The 18302-nt window shown below is 36.8% G+C and overlaps 1 protein-coding gene across 1 annotated transcript in view; it reads right to left on the reverse strand.

Annotated features, from left to right (window-relative positions):
- The window catches only part of WDPCP (WD repeat containing planar cell polarity effector), a gene marked incomplete at its 3' end in the record, with an annotated part of 90286 nt that overhangs the window by 3868 nt on the left and 68116 nt on the right, over positions 1–18302 (reverse strand). Inside the window, exon 10 of the mRNA XM_021713173.1 lies at positions 12143–12752. Within this exon, the coding sequence (XP_021568848.1) occupies positions 12143–12752 (610 nt within the window). The remainder of the gene's footprint in view (positions 1–12142; positions 12753–18302) is intronic.

An 18302-nucleotide genomic window follows, 5' to 3' on the forward strand; every position in this document is an offset into this window, starting at 1 on the left:
TCCAGTCTGGGCGACAGAGTGAGACCCCAACTTAAAAAAAAAAAAAAAAAAGATTGGTTATAAAACTTTTTTTTCCGTCAATATGTACTACAAAAACCTCTCAGTACACATAATCATAAAAGTAAATGGGAGCCGGGCTCGGTGGCTCAGCCTGTAATCCCGTGCCTTTGGAAGGCTGAGGTGATGGGATTGCCTGAGCCCGCGGGTTCGAGACCCGCCTGAGCAGCGATACCTCATCTCTACAATAAATCAAAAAAAAAATCACCCGGGCATCGTAGCACATGCCTGTAATTCCGGCTACTCGGAAGGCTGAGGTGGAAGGATCGCCGGAGTCCAGCAGGCGAGGCTGCGGTGGCCGGGAGCGGCCACTGCACTCCAGTCTGGGCAACTGAGTGAGACTTCAACTCAAAAAAAAAAAAAGGAAATGGGAAAATATACATAAGCCGGGCTCGGTGGCTCAGCCTGTAATCCCGTGCCTTGGGAGGCTGAGGTAAGTGGATTGCCTGAGCCCACGGGTTCGAGATCCGCCTGGGCAACTGGGTGAGATCTCATCTCTACAATAAATCAAAAAAAATTTAGCCAGGTGTGGTAGTGCGCGCCTGTAATTCCAGCTACTTGGAAGGATGAGGCGGAAGGATCGCTGGAGCCCAGCAAGTGGAGGCTGCGGTGGCCGGGAGCAGCCACTGCACTCCAGTCTGGGCGACAGAGTGAGATTCCAACTCAAAAAAAAATAAATAAATAAATAAGAAAATATATATAAAATTACTTTGTAGGCTACAAAGTATTATATATGATATTACTGTAATTCTTTCTATTGTTATCATCATCATCAACATCACTTAACTGGAATAGGTATAGGCTTCAGGACTTCAAAAAATATATTAGCTCATAAGAAAGATTCTAAAATTCTTCATACTAACTTCAAGTCACATAAAATGAAAAACTTGTACTATATCTAACAGGACTCAACTTGATAGGGAATCTGGGGAATTGCCCTAACTCTACTAAGCAGTAAAATTTTACTATTCCTTTTGTGTTGGTAGAATCAAAGAATGTGACTATCCAAAAGCCTTCATAAGCCTGCAGTCAAGAACTGGAAATCCTCATAAATCAGGGTGGTTATTTGGCAGTAGATATTAATGTGTAGCAACTTTGCAGAAAACCAAAAATATCTGAACTTTGTTGGCTGTATCTATACCCTAAGCAACAATTCTACTAGTAGCAAGAAAAAAAACCTGATCTGTTGAGAAGAAAAGTTACATATAATCATTAACCAAGTAGTTCAAAGATGACAAAGAGAATAAAAAGCAATTATAGGAAAAAAGTCACAGGATGTACAGCAAAATGATTGCAGACTTTGCATCTGAAATTATGTACACAAGAAAGCAACAGCAACACATTCTTAAATTGCTGAGAGATAAAAATAAATTAATCTAGAATTCTATACCCTGTAATATAGGGTCAAAAATTGATGAAAAAACATAAGAATCTTTAAATGCATCTAATAACAGAACTCAGAAATGATAAAGCAAACACTTGGCAGAACTGAAAGGAGAAAAAGTCAAATCTACAATTACACTTGGAGATTTTAGTACTTTTCTCTCAATAATCAAGAAAACAAGTAAACAGAAAAATCAGTAAAAATAGGAAATACTTGAAAAACACTATCAATGAATTTGACCTAATTGACATTTATAAAACACTTCCCCCAACAGCATCAAAGTACATATTCTTTTTAAGTGTACCCAGAGAATTAACCAAGATGGAGCATATTCTGGCTAATGAAACAAACCTCAATACATTTAAAAATTCTGAAATAATACAAATTACATTCTCTGACTACACAGAATTAAATTAGATATAAATGACAGAAAGATTATTTTGAAAATCCCCAAATAGGGGAGAGGAGAACCTATTCAGTAAATGGTGCTGGGAAAACTGGCTGACCATATGCAGAAGATTGAAACAGGACCTCTACCTATCCCCATACACAAAAATTAACTCTAAATGGATCACAGACATAAATGTAAAACCTCCAACTGTAAGAACCTTGGAAAACGCAGGAGACACTCTTACGGAAGTTGGAACTGGCAACCAATTCCTGATCAAAACCCGAAGTGCCATGCCATAAAAGATAAGATAGACAAACGGGACCTCATTAAACTGACAAGCTTCTGCAAAGCCAAAGAAATCATCAAGAGAGCAGGGAGATAGTCCACAGACTGGGAAAAAATATTTACCGACTCCATGCCTAACATCAAAGATCTACAACAAACTCAAACGCGCTGAAAAGAAAAAAACAGCCCCATTACAAAGTGGGCAAAAGATATGAATAGATACTTCTCAAAAGAAGACATACACGCAGTCAACAGATATATGAAAAATGTTCAGCTTCACTAGTCATCAAGGAGATGCAAATTAAAACTACACTGAGATATCACCTAACTCCAGTCAGAATGGCCATCATCAATAACTCAAAAAATAACAGATGCTGGAGAGGATGTGGCGAAAAGGGAACACTTCTAAACTGCTGGTGGGAGTGTAAACTAGTACAGCCTCTGTGGAAATCAGTGTGACGATTCCTAAAAGTTCTAAAAATCATCCTTCCATAAGACCCCGCAATCCCCCTCCTGGGAATATACCCGGAAGAACTCAAATTACTCTATAAAAAAGATACCTGCACATATGTGTTTATCACAGCATTGTTCACAAGAGCAAGAACATGGAACTAACCATGCTGCCCATCAAAAGAGGACTGGATTAAAAAATGTGGTAATATACACAATGGAATATTATGCAGCCATAAAAAACAAAATCATGAACTTCGCAGCAACCTGCATGGAATTAGAGTTTATAATACTGAGTGATCTCTCACAGAAACAAAGAGCTGAGTATCACATGTTCTCACTCATAAGTGGACCTTGAACAACTACCATAATACTATAAGAAAAGGACTGACAGTAGTGGGAACCTGCAGGGGGCAGGGGGTGGGGTGGGATTGACAGTAGTCGATATCTGCCTGGGGAAGGGGAGGGCATACATCATCAACAAAGGTACCTGCACAATGAATATTTGTATACCTAACCGTGAATTGTACCCCACAATTTTAAAATAAAAATTAAAAGAGGGAAAAAAAGGAAAATCCCCAAATATTTAAAAGTTAAACAACATTCTTCTAGATAACCAATGGATTAAAAAAAAAAACAGCAAAATACACACAAAGTATATTAGAAAATATTTTAAATTGAATTAACATAAAATATAACACAGCAAAAAGTGTGAGATGTAGCTATACCAATGCTTAAGAGTAAAATTTCGAGATTTAAATGTTTCAATTAAAAAAAGAAGATCTAAAATCAACAATTCATTCTTCTACATTAAGAACCTAGAGAAAGAAGAGCAAACTAGCCTCAAAGTAAATAGAAGGAAGGAAGTAATAAAGACAACAAATAGGAACTAAACAAAGCATACAGAAAATCAGTGAACTCAAAAACTTGTTCTTTGAAAAGATCGGTAAAACTGACAGATATCTGCTTAAATTGAGACAAAAAGAGAAGACACAATTACCAATATGAAGAATAATTACTACAAAATTATAGACATTTGAAAATAAGGGAATAATATGAGCAACAATAAAATATACAAAAAATTTAACTAAATGAAATGTATTCCTTGGAAGAACCAAACTATCAAACTCACTCAAGAAGGAATAGATAACCTGAATAGCCCTATATTATTTCAACTTGAAGTCATTGTTTAAAAACCTTTAAGCACACACATACACAACTTGGATGTCCAGATGCCTTCACCAGTGAATTCTATCAAACATTAAAAAGAGAAATAAGCCGGGCTCGGTGGCTCAGCCTGTAATCCCGTGCCTTTGGGAGGCTGAGGTGAGTGAATTGCCTGAGCCCGCGGGTTTGAGACCCGCCTGGGCAACTTGACGAGACCTCATCTCTACAATAAATCAAAAATTAGCTGGGCGTGGTAGTGTGCGCCTGTAGTTCCGGCTGCTTGGAAGGCTGAGGCGGAAGGATCGCCGGAGCCCAGCAGGTCGAGGCTGTGGTGGCCGGGAGCGGCCACTGCACTCCAGTCTGGGTGACAGAGTGAGACTCCAACTCAAAAAAAAAAAAAAGAGAAATAATAAGGCTGAGGTGGAAGAATCGCCGGAGCCCAGCGGGTCAAGGCTGTGGTGGCCAGGAACGTGCCACTGCACTCCAGTCTGGGCATCAGAGTGAGACTCCAACTTAAAAAACAAAAAAAGAAAGAATAAAGCTGGATACAGTAGTACACACCTATAATCCCAACTACTCAGGATTCTGAGGCAGTAGGGTAGCTTGAGCCCAGGAGTTTGAGTCCAGCCTGGGCAAAATACCAAGACCTTGTCTCTAAAAAAAAAACAATAATAATAATAACAACAACAACAGAATGAATAATCTAAGCGCTACAAAACTCAAAATATAGGAGGAAACACTTTCAAACTCATTTTATAAAGTTAGCATTATATCAACACCAAGAATAGCAAAGATATTATAATAAAAGACAAAGAAAAAAAGATCAATGCTCTTCATTAAAAATACAAAAACCGCCAGGCTCGGTGGCTCAGCCTGTAATCCTGCGCCTTTGGGAGGCTGAGGTGAGTGGATTGCCTGAGCCCGTGGGTTCGAGACCCGCCTGGGCAGCGAGACCTCATCTCTACCATAAATCAAAAAATCAGCCGGGCGTGGTAGCGCATGCCTGTAATTCCGGCTACTCGGAAGGCTGAGGCGGAAGGATCGCCGGAGCCCAGCAGGTCGAGGCTGCGGTGGCCGGGAGCGGCCACTGCACTCCAGTCTGGGCGACAGAGTGAGACTCCAACTCAAAAAAAATAAAATAAAATAAAAATAAAAAATACAAAAACCTTTACAAAATATTAGCAAATCCAGCAATATATTAAAAAGCAAATACATCATGAACAAGAAAGATTTATTCCACAAATCCAAAGTCATTTAAACTTCTCAAAGCCAATCAATATAATTCAACTTATGATGAGAAAACAATATAATCATTTCAATTGGTGCAGAAAAAGCACTTGAAAAAAATCAACATTCACTCAAGATAATATATCTCAGAAAAAAGACAGGTAATGGAAGGGGACTTATTCAACCTAATAACATGCTTACAGTGAAAGAATGAATGCTTTTCATCTAAGATGAGAAGAAATGTAAGAATGTCCTACTCTGCCATTTCTATTTAATATTGTACTGGACATCCTAGGTACGGTTCCGAGGAAAGAAAGGGAAATATAGGTATACAGGTTGGATAAGAAGAGTAAAACTTTCAAATTCAGTTGTCATGATTATCTATGTAGAAAATCCTAAGGAATCTACAAAAATGTTACTACAACTAAAAATGAGTTTTAAAAGAGTTGTAGGATACATGGTCAATACTTAAAATTTTATTTCTACATAATTTCAATGAACACTTAAAAACTAGAATTAAAAACACTACTATAATAGCATACAAAAACATGAAACAGGGGTAAACAACAAAATACACACGAGATCTTTACACTTAAAACTGTAAAACATTGCAGACAGAAACTAAAGAAGACTTAAATAAATCAATGGAGATACTGCGTTCATGGATCAGGATACTCAATATTGTTATCATTTTTCCCCAAGATGATCTATAATTCAACAATCTTATCAAAATATCATCAGGCATTTTGGTAAAAACTGACAAGCCAGTTTGAAAATTTATATAGAAATGAAAAGGATCTAGAATAGCTAAAATAATATTAAAAAAATAAAGTTAGAAGACTAACAGCACCTGATTTCAACTTACTGTAAACCACAGTAATTAGGACCGGGTGATATACTTGCTTAGGTATGCACATTTCACACAGAAAAGAATATAATCTGTTCATAGACACAAATTACATACAGTCAAGTTAATTCAATGGTAGAAAGGATACTCCTTCTAACAATTGGTGCTAGAACAATTAAATATTTATATTTAAAAATTAATCTTAACCCATACCTCATATGCAAAAAGTTAACTTGAAATAGAATATAAACCTAAAAGTAAGAGCAAAAACCATAACACCTCTCTAGAAGAGAACATCTTTGTAACCCTGGGAGAGACAGTTTTCTTAGGACACGAAAAGCACAATCCATAAAATAAATGTATGAATTGGATTTCATTAAATTTAAAATTTCTGCTACTCAAAACACAGTGTTAAGAAAACGAAAAGGTAAACTACTGGCTAAAAGAAGAAAAGGCCTTGTTACATACACACACACACACACACACACACACACACACTTCTTACAACTCAGGAATAAGTAAAAAGTCAATTAAATTTGGGCAAAAGAGAAGATCTATGGTAAATAAGCACATGAAACACAAAAAGATGCTTAACTCTAATACTCATCAGGGAAATGCAAATTAACACTACTGTACCTTCATTAGAATGATTAAAACTAAAGAACATTAATGTTAAGTGTTAGTGAAGATGTGGAGCAACTGGAGTTTCCACAAATTGCTTATCTGCTAAAAGGTACCATCACTTCAGAAAACAGTTTCTTCTATAGTTAATCATATACTTAGTATATGGCCTAGCCATTGTCCATACCTAGGTTATTACCAAGAGAAATGAAAACATGTGTTCATATAAAGACCTGTATATAAAAGTCCACAGTATTTTTAGTCATATTAGAGTAAACCCAGAAATAACCCAAATGTCCATCAATGTGTAAGGATAAAAATTGTGGTATATCTATATAAAATAATACTACCCAGTAATAGAAATATTTACAGGTATATAATATGGAAGATTGTCACAGAATAATAGTGAGTAAAAGTACTAAGACACAAAAGAGTACTAACTATATGATGCCATGTCCATGAAATTCTTCTTTTTTTGAGTTGGGGTCTCACTCCGTAACCCAGACTGGAGTGCACTGGCCACTCCCGGTCACCGCAGCCTCAACCTGCTGGGCTCCAGTGAGCCTTCCACCTCAGCCTTCCAAGTAGCTGGAACTACAGGCGCGCACTACCAAGTCTTGCTAATTTTTGATTTATTGTAGAGATGAGGTCTCACCAAGTTGCCCAGGCGGGTCTCAAACCCGCGGGCTCAGGCAATCCGCTCACTTCAGCCTCCCAAAGCGCTGGGATTACAGGCTGAGCCACGGAGCCCAGCTGTCCATGAAATTCTAGAAAGAGCAAATCTAATCTATAATGACAGAAAGCAGATCAATTTTCATCAACTTTGAGGGAGGGGGAATTATTTTTTTGGGATGATGGAAATGTTCTATATCTTGATTGTGTAAATAACCATGAAAATATACACATTTGTCAAAACTCATTTGAACTGTACATTTTAAAAGAGTGTATTTTATTTATGTAAATTATACCTCAATAAGCTTGATTTAAAAATTCATCATCACTCTAGTTTGAGAAAAATTAGAATGCTGACTGGAATAAAAGTTTATTTCAAATGATATGAGATACGATGATTAAGCATCTATAAGAGAGTTTCTAGCATTCCTTTTTGCAGTAAATTACCTATTATCACTTGAGTAAAGTATAATGTTAAAATAAGTCATTAAAAATCATTATTTTGGCCAGGTTTGATGGCTCAACCTGTAATCCCAGAACTTTGGGAGGTCGAGGTGAGTGGACCGCCTGAGCCTGCGGGTTCGAGACCAGCCTGGGCAACTTGGCGAGACCTCGTCTCTACAATAAACAAATTTTAAAAATTAGCTGGGTGTGGTAGTGCGTGCCTGTAGTTCTGGTTTCTTGGGAGGCTGAGGCAGAAGGATTGCCAGAGCCCAGCAGATTGATGCTGGACTGGCTGAGTGTGCCACTGCACTCCAGCCTGGGTGATGAAGTGGGACTCCAACTCAAAAAAGAAAAAGAAAAAGAATTATTTTGAAGAAAACATACTTTTTTTACAAAACTTCTAAGAAAAATCATACTCCTCGTGTTTTAGAAAAGGTGACAGACACACACCCATTGCCTGTGATTTTAAGAATTCTGTGACAAGGAGTATGTTAGCTTTAATTATCTCTTGTTTTACATTATCACTTGACCATTTAACCTTTTCCCAACTTTGCAGGCTCTATGAGGACATTGTGGGGATACTCTAGAACAGATGGAATACTATCAACACACCATGAGAGAAGTATGTGACAGTACATGCCATGGCTGGGAAGCTATACTAGTGCAACACAACTGGGAGATGAACCCCAAGTGGCAGACAAGGGTTTATCAACCACTGAAGTATTGCAAGCTGGAGAATCCATGACTGTTAGAAAGATCACTAGGACGGCACTCTGGGGAGTAGGATGGGAAGAATGGAAGACAGAAGAGTACAGATAAAGGGCCTCTGCTTGATGATGATAAAATAGGGGTCTTGATTTTAAAAGTGACAGTGAGGCTGAAATGAATTAGATGTTTTGACAGTATTTAGAAGGCAGAATCAGTGGTGTTAGAGGTGAAGGAGAATTCTAGAATAACTTTTGACTTGGATGTTCCATTTGAGTAATTGTGCCATCCACCAAAATGAAGAACACAAAAAGGAAAAGCAGGTTTGGGGAGAAAGATGATGACTTCATGTCTGCACATAATGAGTCTGAGGCACCTGTATATATCCAAGGGAAAGTATCCATCAAGCCAGGTGAATATGCAGATGTCAGATTGATCTGGGCTGGAGTCAGAGATCAGATAGCTAAATTACAAAATGAGAGAAGAGATAAAAATGGAACTCCGGAGAACCCCAATAGTTTCATTGAGTAGGCAGAAGAAGAGCATAAAAGAGTGATGGGAAGTTACACTCAGGGTCAAAGAGGGCAAATACAATGAGTTCTTTGACAGTGGAAGTGGTCAGCAACCATCAAATGCTGAAAAGTCATCAAGCAACAGAAGAGAAATATCCTTCTCAAGTACGAAGTCACTGATGACCTTTTTCAAGAGCAGTTCCAAAAGAATACTGAAGACAAAGCCAGAACACAGTGCTCTGAGGAAAAAGTTGAGACAGGCATTGTGCACTATTATTTAACTATCTCCTATTCTACATTATCACCTGACCATCTAAACTCTTCCAAACTTTTCATATTCTGTGAGAGTGTTCTGGGGATACTCTAGAATAGATGGAATATTATCAACACAACACAGAAGGAGAGTGTGACAGCACATGCCATGGCTGGGAGGGTTATGAAAGGAAGATGAACATCTGATTAATAACAGAGGGGAGACAATTTTAAGGAAGAGATCTGTTTGTTCTTACAGTGTGGCTTGGGCCTGTTTATCTGCTGATGTAGCAAGATAGATGGGGGGGTAAGGAGGGTGACAGTAAAGGTGTCAAAGGGAACGTTGCGGGCTTCACAGTGGATGTAGTGGTGGCACTAATCTTGGACATGAGGAAGGCCTTCTTCTTCATGAATTGAAAGGGAAAGTTTCATGTGCATATAGATAAGTCGTTGGTTTGGTGGGTAGGTGATGAGGAGCAGATAAACTTAATGAAGTGCCAATTAAAATGTGAGATCCTATGTTGAGAGGGCAGGGAGCTGATTATGTGAATTTAAAGAAAGCAGTTAAGGTTGGAAAAGGTACTGATGAGAATGGAAGAGCTTTAATATCTCAGTAGTATAATTAGGGCTTCTTTTTTAAATTAATCAATGCATGTGGAAATATGTTACAATGATTGTCACATAAAGAAATTCTGAATACATATTGCTTTCCATAAAACAATAATTCTTGGCTTCCATGTGGGAGGAACACTTCTAGCTGCCTCCTGAGGAATACATGATCTTCGAATTCTTCTCATGGCAGTGGTAATGGATTTTTAATGCCCAACACATTTGTGCGATCATTGTAAGGATTAAGAATGGAAGCTCTGGCCTGGAAGGATTTTCCTTCAATGTTAAACTAACTGACCTAATCTAAGAGTCAAACTCCAAAAATCTTAGCATATTGGCATTAGCCACTGCCACGTTTACATATGACAGCTTTCTATTTTAAACTAAGATCTATGATCTATCTTTACAATTTTAAATTGTAAGCTACACCTTTCATGTCAAATTTTCCAAAGGCTTGCATAACAAGCATCTGAAAAAATCTCATAAATGCTCCCTAGTGGGGAAACGCACATGCAACTACCTGTTTATATATGCAGTAACTTGAATTATACATGAAAATTCCACATGGATGCCCAGAATCAGCACTGTGTTAATTCAAGAAGTATATTAATTTTTTTGGATGTATTTAGTAGCAGATCATATGAAAAATCTGTTCTTTAAACTGAGTTTTCTTTAAAAAAAAAATCTGCTAGTTGGAAACTTCTATTTCAAGGAATCTACTCTTCCCAGGAAAAATAATTTGTAATAAATATTAATCTTATATATTAAAAATGAGAAACAAAACTTTTTTAAAAATCCTTGGAAATTCCATATTCAGATCTTTGAAAGAGTATATAAGACTATACAATTTTCCTATGCTATAAAACCGAATAGTAATATTGTAAATAAATTTTAAATGATAAACGTCAGTTGCAAAAGTTATCACCTTTTCATTTGAATGCTTGACTTCTATTGGATAATTTTCTTCCAAGAGACCTTCTTGGGAAAAAGAGGTGACAGCCAACTCATTGCCTAATTGATTTAGGAACAGTGCCCAGGGAGACAGTCCAATTAAGTTTACAAGCTGGCAATTAGCAGGAAGCCCTCTAAATCCCTACACTGAGAGCCTGTTTACTTTAGTAAGAAGGCAAATGTGCTAGAGATAGGAAGAGAAAGCTGTGCTTTTTGCAAAGCTGTTGTGAGTAGGCCCACAAGGGAGGGCTGAAGAAAAGTTAGGTGTACATGGGCAGACAGCCTTCTGTTTGACAGGTAACTGAGTAATTTAAAGGGTGAAAGGAGAGACTGAGAGAGAGAGACAGGGAGAGAAAGAGAGAGAGTATGCCGCATGTGTGCGTGTGTGTGTGCGTGTGTATGTGTTTTAACAGACATGCAAAACATCAAACATCCACTTTAATTAGTGTTGTGTATGGAGACATACAACTGTTAAACATGTAGTTGGGCAAAGTATAACTGGATTATCTCATAATAAATGAGATTCCAAACATTTTTTCTTCAACAATATTAACATTATGAATAGATTTAGCTGCATTTTCATTATATGGAAAGAACACCACAGGCTGCATATTATATGCATTATATCTTTCATATTAGTCAAGTTATCTTTACTAGATGTATTTCATGTGTTTAATTTTCAAGAGACGTAGATCTATTTTTTTAAAAGTAAATTAAAATCAATTTAACAAACACTACAATGCCTTTAAAAGCCTAACTTTGTACTACAGAGCCAAATCCTGTAAGGGGTTTTAAAACATATTTACTTTTCAAGTTGCCATAACATATATTAACTTTAAAAACTTTTTTAAACCTAAGTGAGGTTCTCTCAAGAATGTTAAATTACAGAAATCTATCTAGAGTATATCATACATTTTGGGGCATAGCTGGTAAGGCAAAACTACAAAAGGCAAATGAATTATCATAATAAAATTTCATTGTAAAGTCTTGGGATTGAAATGGGCTGCATTATATAATTAATGTATAATATCTATCCTCTTAAATATTTTTATCCAAAGGGAAACAAAAACTAAGTTATAAAATATCTTCAGCAAATTCTAAAATATCTTCAGCTTTCTTGTCTTTTAAAACACTTGCTTCACATAATTCCAACCTGGGAAGCAAAAGACACCAACAGCCTGAAAGAATTTAGATAGAGTATTTCATTTCAATGACATAATTTTTCAATGGACAAAGTAAGTACTTCTTAAATATTCACATATCTATTTCTTAAAGAATTTTTTAGCAGGACAGTTTATTTCAGAGAGTACCAAATTTGAAAGTTACAGCTTTTTAATCATCATGATTGACAACTAGTATAATTTGAGTTCTTCAATATCTTAATGTTCCTTTGAAAGTTAGAAAACCATCCACAAAGGCTTTTAAAGGAAACTATATGAAATTTTTGAAAGGCAAACATTTATAGGATGACAAGCAGAAAAAAAACCTATATTCCAAAAATAGCTTTATTGCCTTAATTAAGTCACCACTATAAACACTTTAATTACTTACCACCTTCCTTGACTTACCAAGTTTAAACAAAAGCACACCCAAAGGTCCTCTGTCAAACCTGAGGAAGAGGAGATCACAGATGTTGCCACTTCTAGGCTTCTGAGAGACAATCGGAGGAGCTGTCCACTGCATTTGAACAAGACTGCTGGAAGCATCAAAGGATTTATTGAACTGCAGAGTCTCCCTGGGTAAGCGGTCTTCAGCCAAGAGCTGGATGTTAATAGGTGATAGAGCCATATCAAAAATTTGCAACTCGCCTTGGTTGCTGCCAACTAGCAGAATGGCACCACTTGGGTGGCAGCTTATTAATGAAGGCAAAAGTTCAGCCTGAGCTAAGAGAGTTATTCTACGGTGAGTTTCATAAAGAATTACTGAAGAATCTTCACATCCTAAAATCAGTTTGTCTTCAGTAACATTTCTACAGCAGCTGATGGCCTTCGATCTTAGTGGTATTCTGGTGACTGACACACACTGGATTTTGTTCCGAATACATTCATAGATGCAGCTGTCAACCATGGGCTCTTTGTCTACACTGGTGGAGTGCTCCACTGTAAACACCTGATAAGGTTGTTTGATACCAAAGCAAACATCCAGTGGGTCCCATTCTGTACGGACGGAACTCAGAACCTGTAACAGATATATCAATCACATTCAACTAGAGCTGTCACAGAGCTGTATAATAGGCCTGCATATTAATTCAGAAACCTAATAAAAACCATCAATTACTACCTTAAATATCAGCAACATATAACTATATAAGTGTATGTATAGCACATATATCTCATATAGAACACATATATATATATAAGTATAGTTTCAAGAATTAAACTATAAGATTTTAACTTAAACACTTTGCTTTAGAAAGCCTGTAAACCACTTATATGTGTCCCATAATATATAAAAACAATATATAAAAACTAATATGGTCAGATGTTACTAATAAGATATGGTTAGTGGAATATCTAAAAAAGTTAGAAGTTAGAAAGAATGAATAAAAGACTTAAAACAATTAGTTACACTCTTACCCACCACCCTTCCCAATTCTGAAATTATTAGTAAATTAATTACCAGAAACATATTTCTGATTAGTAGGCATGGACAGGCAAAAGAAAAAAACTTTAAAACTCTATTAGTCTTATAGAAATATTTTCTTACCAGAAAGGATATGAAGAAATGCTAAGTAGACAAATGACTGAGAAAAACAAATAATCTAATGTACTAGTTTTAAAATAAAAATTTTTTAAATGAAGACCTAGTAAATTGCCCTTTGACCAACACAGGTTTAAACTGTGATATTACAGTTACATACACATTTAAAACATAGATCAAAAATACAGTATTCCTGGGATGCAAAACCAGGGGCAAGCATAAGCAGATTTTGGTATGCTAGATTTTGATATATTAGGCTGATGTGCAAACAGGGTTCTGAAACCAATCTTCCATGTATACTGATGAACAACTGCAATATGATTTGTCAGTATTGAAGAAAATTTTAAAAAACATCTTTGGTGTAGAAAGAAGATGCTACCTACCTGCATGAAACACAAATGCAGAAAAACCATCAAACAAAACAATAGGCCAGTCACTTTATTCATATGTAAATGATGGAAGCCCCAAAATCAGGAGAGTGGTATTAAAGAGAATATTGTCTAATACTTTGCCAAAAACTTCAAAATCAAACCTAGAAACATTAAATAACACATATCTACACATGTGATAAAATTTTATAGAACTATACACCAAAAATTTTAAAAAGGTGCATGTAAAATCTAAGGAAATCTGACTAAGGTCTATACCTGAGTTAATAGTATTGTACCAAGATCATTTTCGTGTATTTGACAATGTATTGCACTAATGTAAGATATTATCATTGGGGGAAACTGGGGTAAAACTACATGTAGAGAATTTGCTGTACTATTTTAGCACTTTCTTGTGAGTCAAACTATTTTAAGATTACAAGTTGTTTTTTAAAAAAGCACATATAACTATGTTACAGAATGCTGGATTTGGGAAGGGAAGAGGAGTTATATGACTTTTTAAAAAAATCTATCTGACACATCATCACCAAATTAAACTAAATGCTTTTTGCTTTCATTCCCCTGATCAAACTCTTTAATGACCATCTACTAATTAATGTGTTAAATTTTTATTCCTTTGCCTAGAACACAAAATCTTGTAGGACCCATATCCAGCTCCTTCCCTCCCTCACACCCTTTTTCTTGCTCTCATTTTCTTTTTTGTCCAATGAATATTTGAGTACGAGTTACCTGCCAGGCAATGGTCCTGAGTGCTGGGAATACAGTAATGAGTAAATTTTCTTCCTCAGGAGGCATACACTTGCAGGGGAGAAAAAAGTAATATCTTTTCCTCACCCATCACAAGGTTCATAGCCTCCATACATAAAACAAAAGCCAGATTAACAAGAGAAAAGCTTAACAAATGTATTTAACCAAGGTTTTACAAGACAAAGGAACCCAGTGACTCAGGAAAAACTGTCTACTTTCTGCTTAGTTTTGATGAAGAATGGTTGGTCATGTAGAAATATGACTGGACAAAAAGTAGGTATGATCTAATGGAACTGGAACTGAAGGGAACTTAACAAGGTCTGTTTGTTCAGATTTTTCTTTGTGTCTCTGTCTTCATTTCTTTCCTCCAAATAAAGGGCAGGGAACTTGTTATATGAGGTGCTTATGACCTACTTTCAGGGAATGCAGGTCAGAGAATTATTTTTATGGCCTTAAAGGAGAAAAATGAAAGGTGGTCAGAGAAAGAAAAGATTAAAAAAGACCTTTCTGCTTCTGTAATTTTCTCAATTACCTTCAGCTTAAAATGCTCAGTATGCCAAGGTACCATATTTTAGTGTAGTGTTTTCTACACTCCACCACATCCCAATAGCACAAGAGAAGGCAAGAATTAATAAGTATACATATATAGGCATCCTATAAAAGTATTTGCTAAAAATGGTAGAGTAAAATAAAGCAAAGTAAGGAGAACAGGGAATGACTAGAGTGAGAAGGAGGAAGTATGACACAGAGAGGTCAGGACAGGCATCTCTGATAAAGGTAACCTGAAAGAGGGGTGATCCATGCAGCCTTGTGAGAAAAGAGAGCTGCAGGCAGAGGAAATGAACCCTGAGATAGAAGCTCTATTGGCCAGAACAAGGAGATTAATATGACTAGAGAAGGGGAAGCAAGGAAGAAAGTCATGGGAAATGGGAATTGGAGGAAAAGGGAAATAGTATGTAGTAGTTTGTAGGTCAATAGGGACTTCAACTTTTCTTTCTAAATTTCATGGGAAGCTATAAGTTCTGAACAAAGGAGGAACATGATCTGACTTGCAAATTCCAGTATTACCTCCCCTCCAGGACGTTTCTGGGAGTTCAAACTAAAGCTTGTCCCACATTTTCCCAGCTATATAACTTCACTCATATCGCTTGCCTGAAATGCACTCTTCACCTAGAAACTCAGTTTTTCCTAACAACCATACTTACCAATCATACTTACTTACATACTAGACCAAAAGTATCCCAGTTTCTTGGATTCCTTCCAGTTGGGTGGCATTTTTCCTTCCTTTAATCCCATCTCCATAACCCCTTCCCAGCCCCAACTTGGCCAATGCCTCACTTGTAATATTCAGTCTTCTATCTGCTTCTGAGGTTTAGTCACATGTCCTCATTTTCACAGTAAGCTTAAAAAATAAACTGTTTCAGGTATTTTACATTTTATTATACCTATGTAGCAGCTAGCCAAACGCTGTGTGGGTAGGAATTATGTGATAAATGTCTTAAAACTATAAATTAAAAAACAAACTCTGCAATACTGGTTAAAATACCATACTTCCAGAAAGCTTAAACTGTTATAAAGGAAGCTGTAAAACATATCATTGCAAGGCCAGGTGACACTGAGTAGAACCTATACTCACATAGAGGTTGCCTAAAAAAGGAGGGGCCCAGCCAGATGGCAATCTTGGCCTAGAACAAATTAGGTTCACAATCCAGGGAGAAGAGTCCCAGGCTTCCTTGTTTCCAAGAGTTTGTGAGACTTCTCTAATAGGCTCAGCAATGTCACCGAGAGAGGGATGAAAGAGGGGAGTGAGACCAATAGCTACATGTACCCCCTTTCTCCAGCTACCAGTCCCAGATTACTCTGAAAAGCTAGTCAAGATCAAAGGATCACTTGCTGTCTTTCCAACGAATTGCCCACATGATGATCGATGGCTAATATTCATTTAACAGAGGAAAGTGACTTGCACAGTACAATTAAAGATTCCATAAAAGTTAAAAGATTAAAAAATGCTTGAGTATGCATAAGTTTCAGTAAAGAGTAAACCCACCAATAATAATAATAATAAGCAGGAAAGCCGGACACGGTGGTTCATGCTTGTAATCCCAGCACTTTGGGAGGTGGAGGAGAGAGGATTGCCTGAGCCCAGAATTTGAGACCAAGTCTGGGCAACTTGGTGAGACCTTGCCTCTACAGTAAATTAAAAAATTAGCAGGGCATGGTGGCACATAACTGTAATTCTAACTACTTGGAAAGCTGAGGCAGAAGCATTGCCTGAGCCCAGGCAGGTCGAGGCTGTGGTAGCCGTGTGTGCCACTGCACTCTAGCATAGGCCACAGAGTGAGACTCCAACTCAAAAGTACAAAATAAAATAATAAGCAAGAAAATATGATGATGTGCAAATCACTTTTCATATATTGTCTTGTTTAATCTTTTCAATATCCCCAAGTGAGGTATTACAATTGAGAGATAAGGAAAATGAGGGTAGGAGAGACGCCATAAGTTGTTCTTGGTCCCGACATTAATAAGTGATAGAGCTGCAGTTTGAATCCAGGTCTGTTCAACTCTAAAAATCAAGGTCTCTGCAGGACATGCTGCCTGTCAAGCATAATTAATAAGGTTACATGACTATATCAGCTTTTCCTATATATGTTCAGAGAGAGGGAATGAGAGCCACAGGGCATTGGGAGCCTTAAGTGTGACGGAGGAAAGAAGAGAGAAAAAGGTGAAGAAACAGAAGAGAGAAATTATGCAGTGGAACTTGTTAATTTGGGGGTAGAAAAAAAGAAGCTTGTGCTAGCTACTTTTGTCAAGTAGTTAATAATGTAGGCAACTTTGCTTTCCATAATTGAAGAAGTTTGGAAGGGGAAGTTTTTTTGTTGTTGCTTTTTGAGCAGGGTCTCACTCTGTCATTTAAGCTGGAGTGCAGTGGCAAAATCATGGCCCACCACAGCCTTGACTTCCTGGGTTCTGGCAATCCTTCCACCTCAGCTTCCCAGGTAGCTGGGACTATAGGTACACATCACAGTGCCTAGCAAATTTTTGTGTTTTTTGTGGAGATGAGTTCTTGCTTTGTTTCCTAGACTGGTCTCAAATTCCTGGGCTCGAGCAATCCTACCTCAGCCTCCCAAAGTGGGTGAGCAGAAGGGAAGTTCTTACTAAGCTGACTTCTTTTAAAGCTGCTTCATTCTTGGACTGACTGATTTGTACTGAAAATTAAGAGAATGCTTTGTAAATAGAAATAGAAAAACATTCCTAAATGAACCAAAAAAAGCTAAATTATCTTCTCAAAACAAAAATTATACAAGTACAAAATATTATGCTAGTTTTGCATCTGTCCATATAGAAGATTTTTTTTTTAACTAGTTTTTTCTATGATGCTGTACGGAATCTTTTCAAAGTAATATTAACAGGCAGGGTCAAGTTTATATGACTGTTATAATGATGTGACATTAGCATGAACATCCAAAATACCTTTATGTTTAAAGTATTTTATATGTTTGGGTTCAGAATTTAATTCCAAGTTGAATTTGACCCTATATAACAGCCAAAAACAAGCAGATAACACAGTTAAAGCAATTAACAGGGCGTAATTCTTTGTTTTGGCAATAGAGAACATGCGGATCTTTAGCAACATCACCTCTTAGAACTGCAGTTTTCTCATTTGTAAAATAAGGACTTATTCACCTACATTGTTGTACAAATTAAAAATAATATAACTAACATGTAGGGGGACAAAGGAGTTCTCAATAAATGGTGGCTATTATTGTTCCTGAAGAGAAAGGATTCTTTGGCAACAGTAGCAGATAACAAAAAGAATGAAAAACACTGACACAAAATAAAATCCGTATTTGGTTATTTAGAATCTATGGCTGATATTTATGTATAGAAACTA

The sequence above is a fragment of the Carlito syrichta genome, unplaced genomic scaffold (assembly GCF_000164805.1).
Source record: "Carlito syrichta isolate Samal-C Ts95f unplaced genomic scaffold, Tarsius_syrichta-2.0.1 Scaffold304329, whole genome shotgun sequence".
Lineage (NCBI taxonomy): Eukaryota > Metazoa > Chordata > Mammalia > Primates > Tarsiidae > Carlito > Carlito syrichta.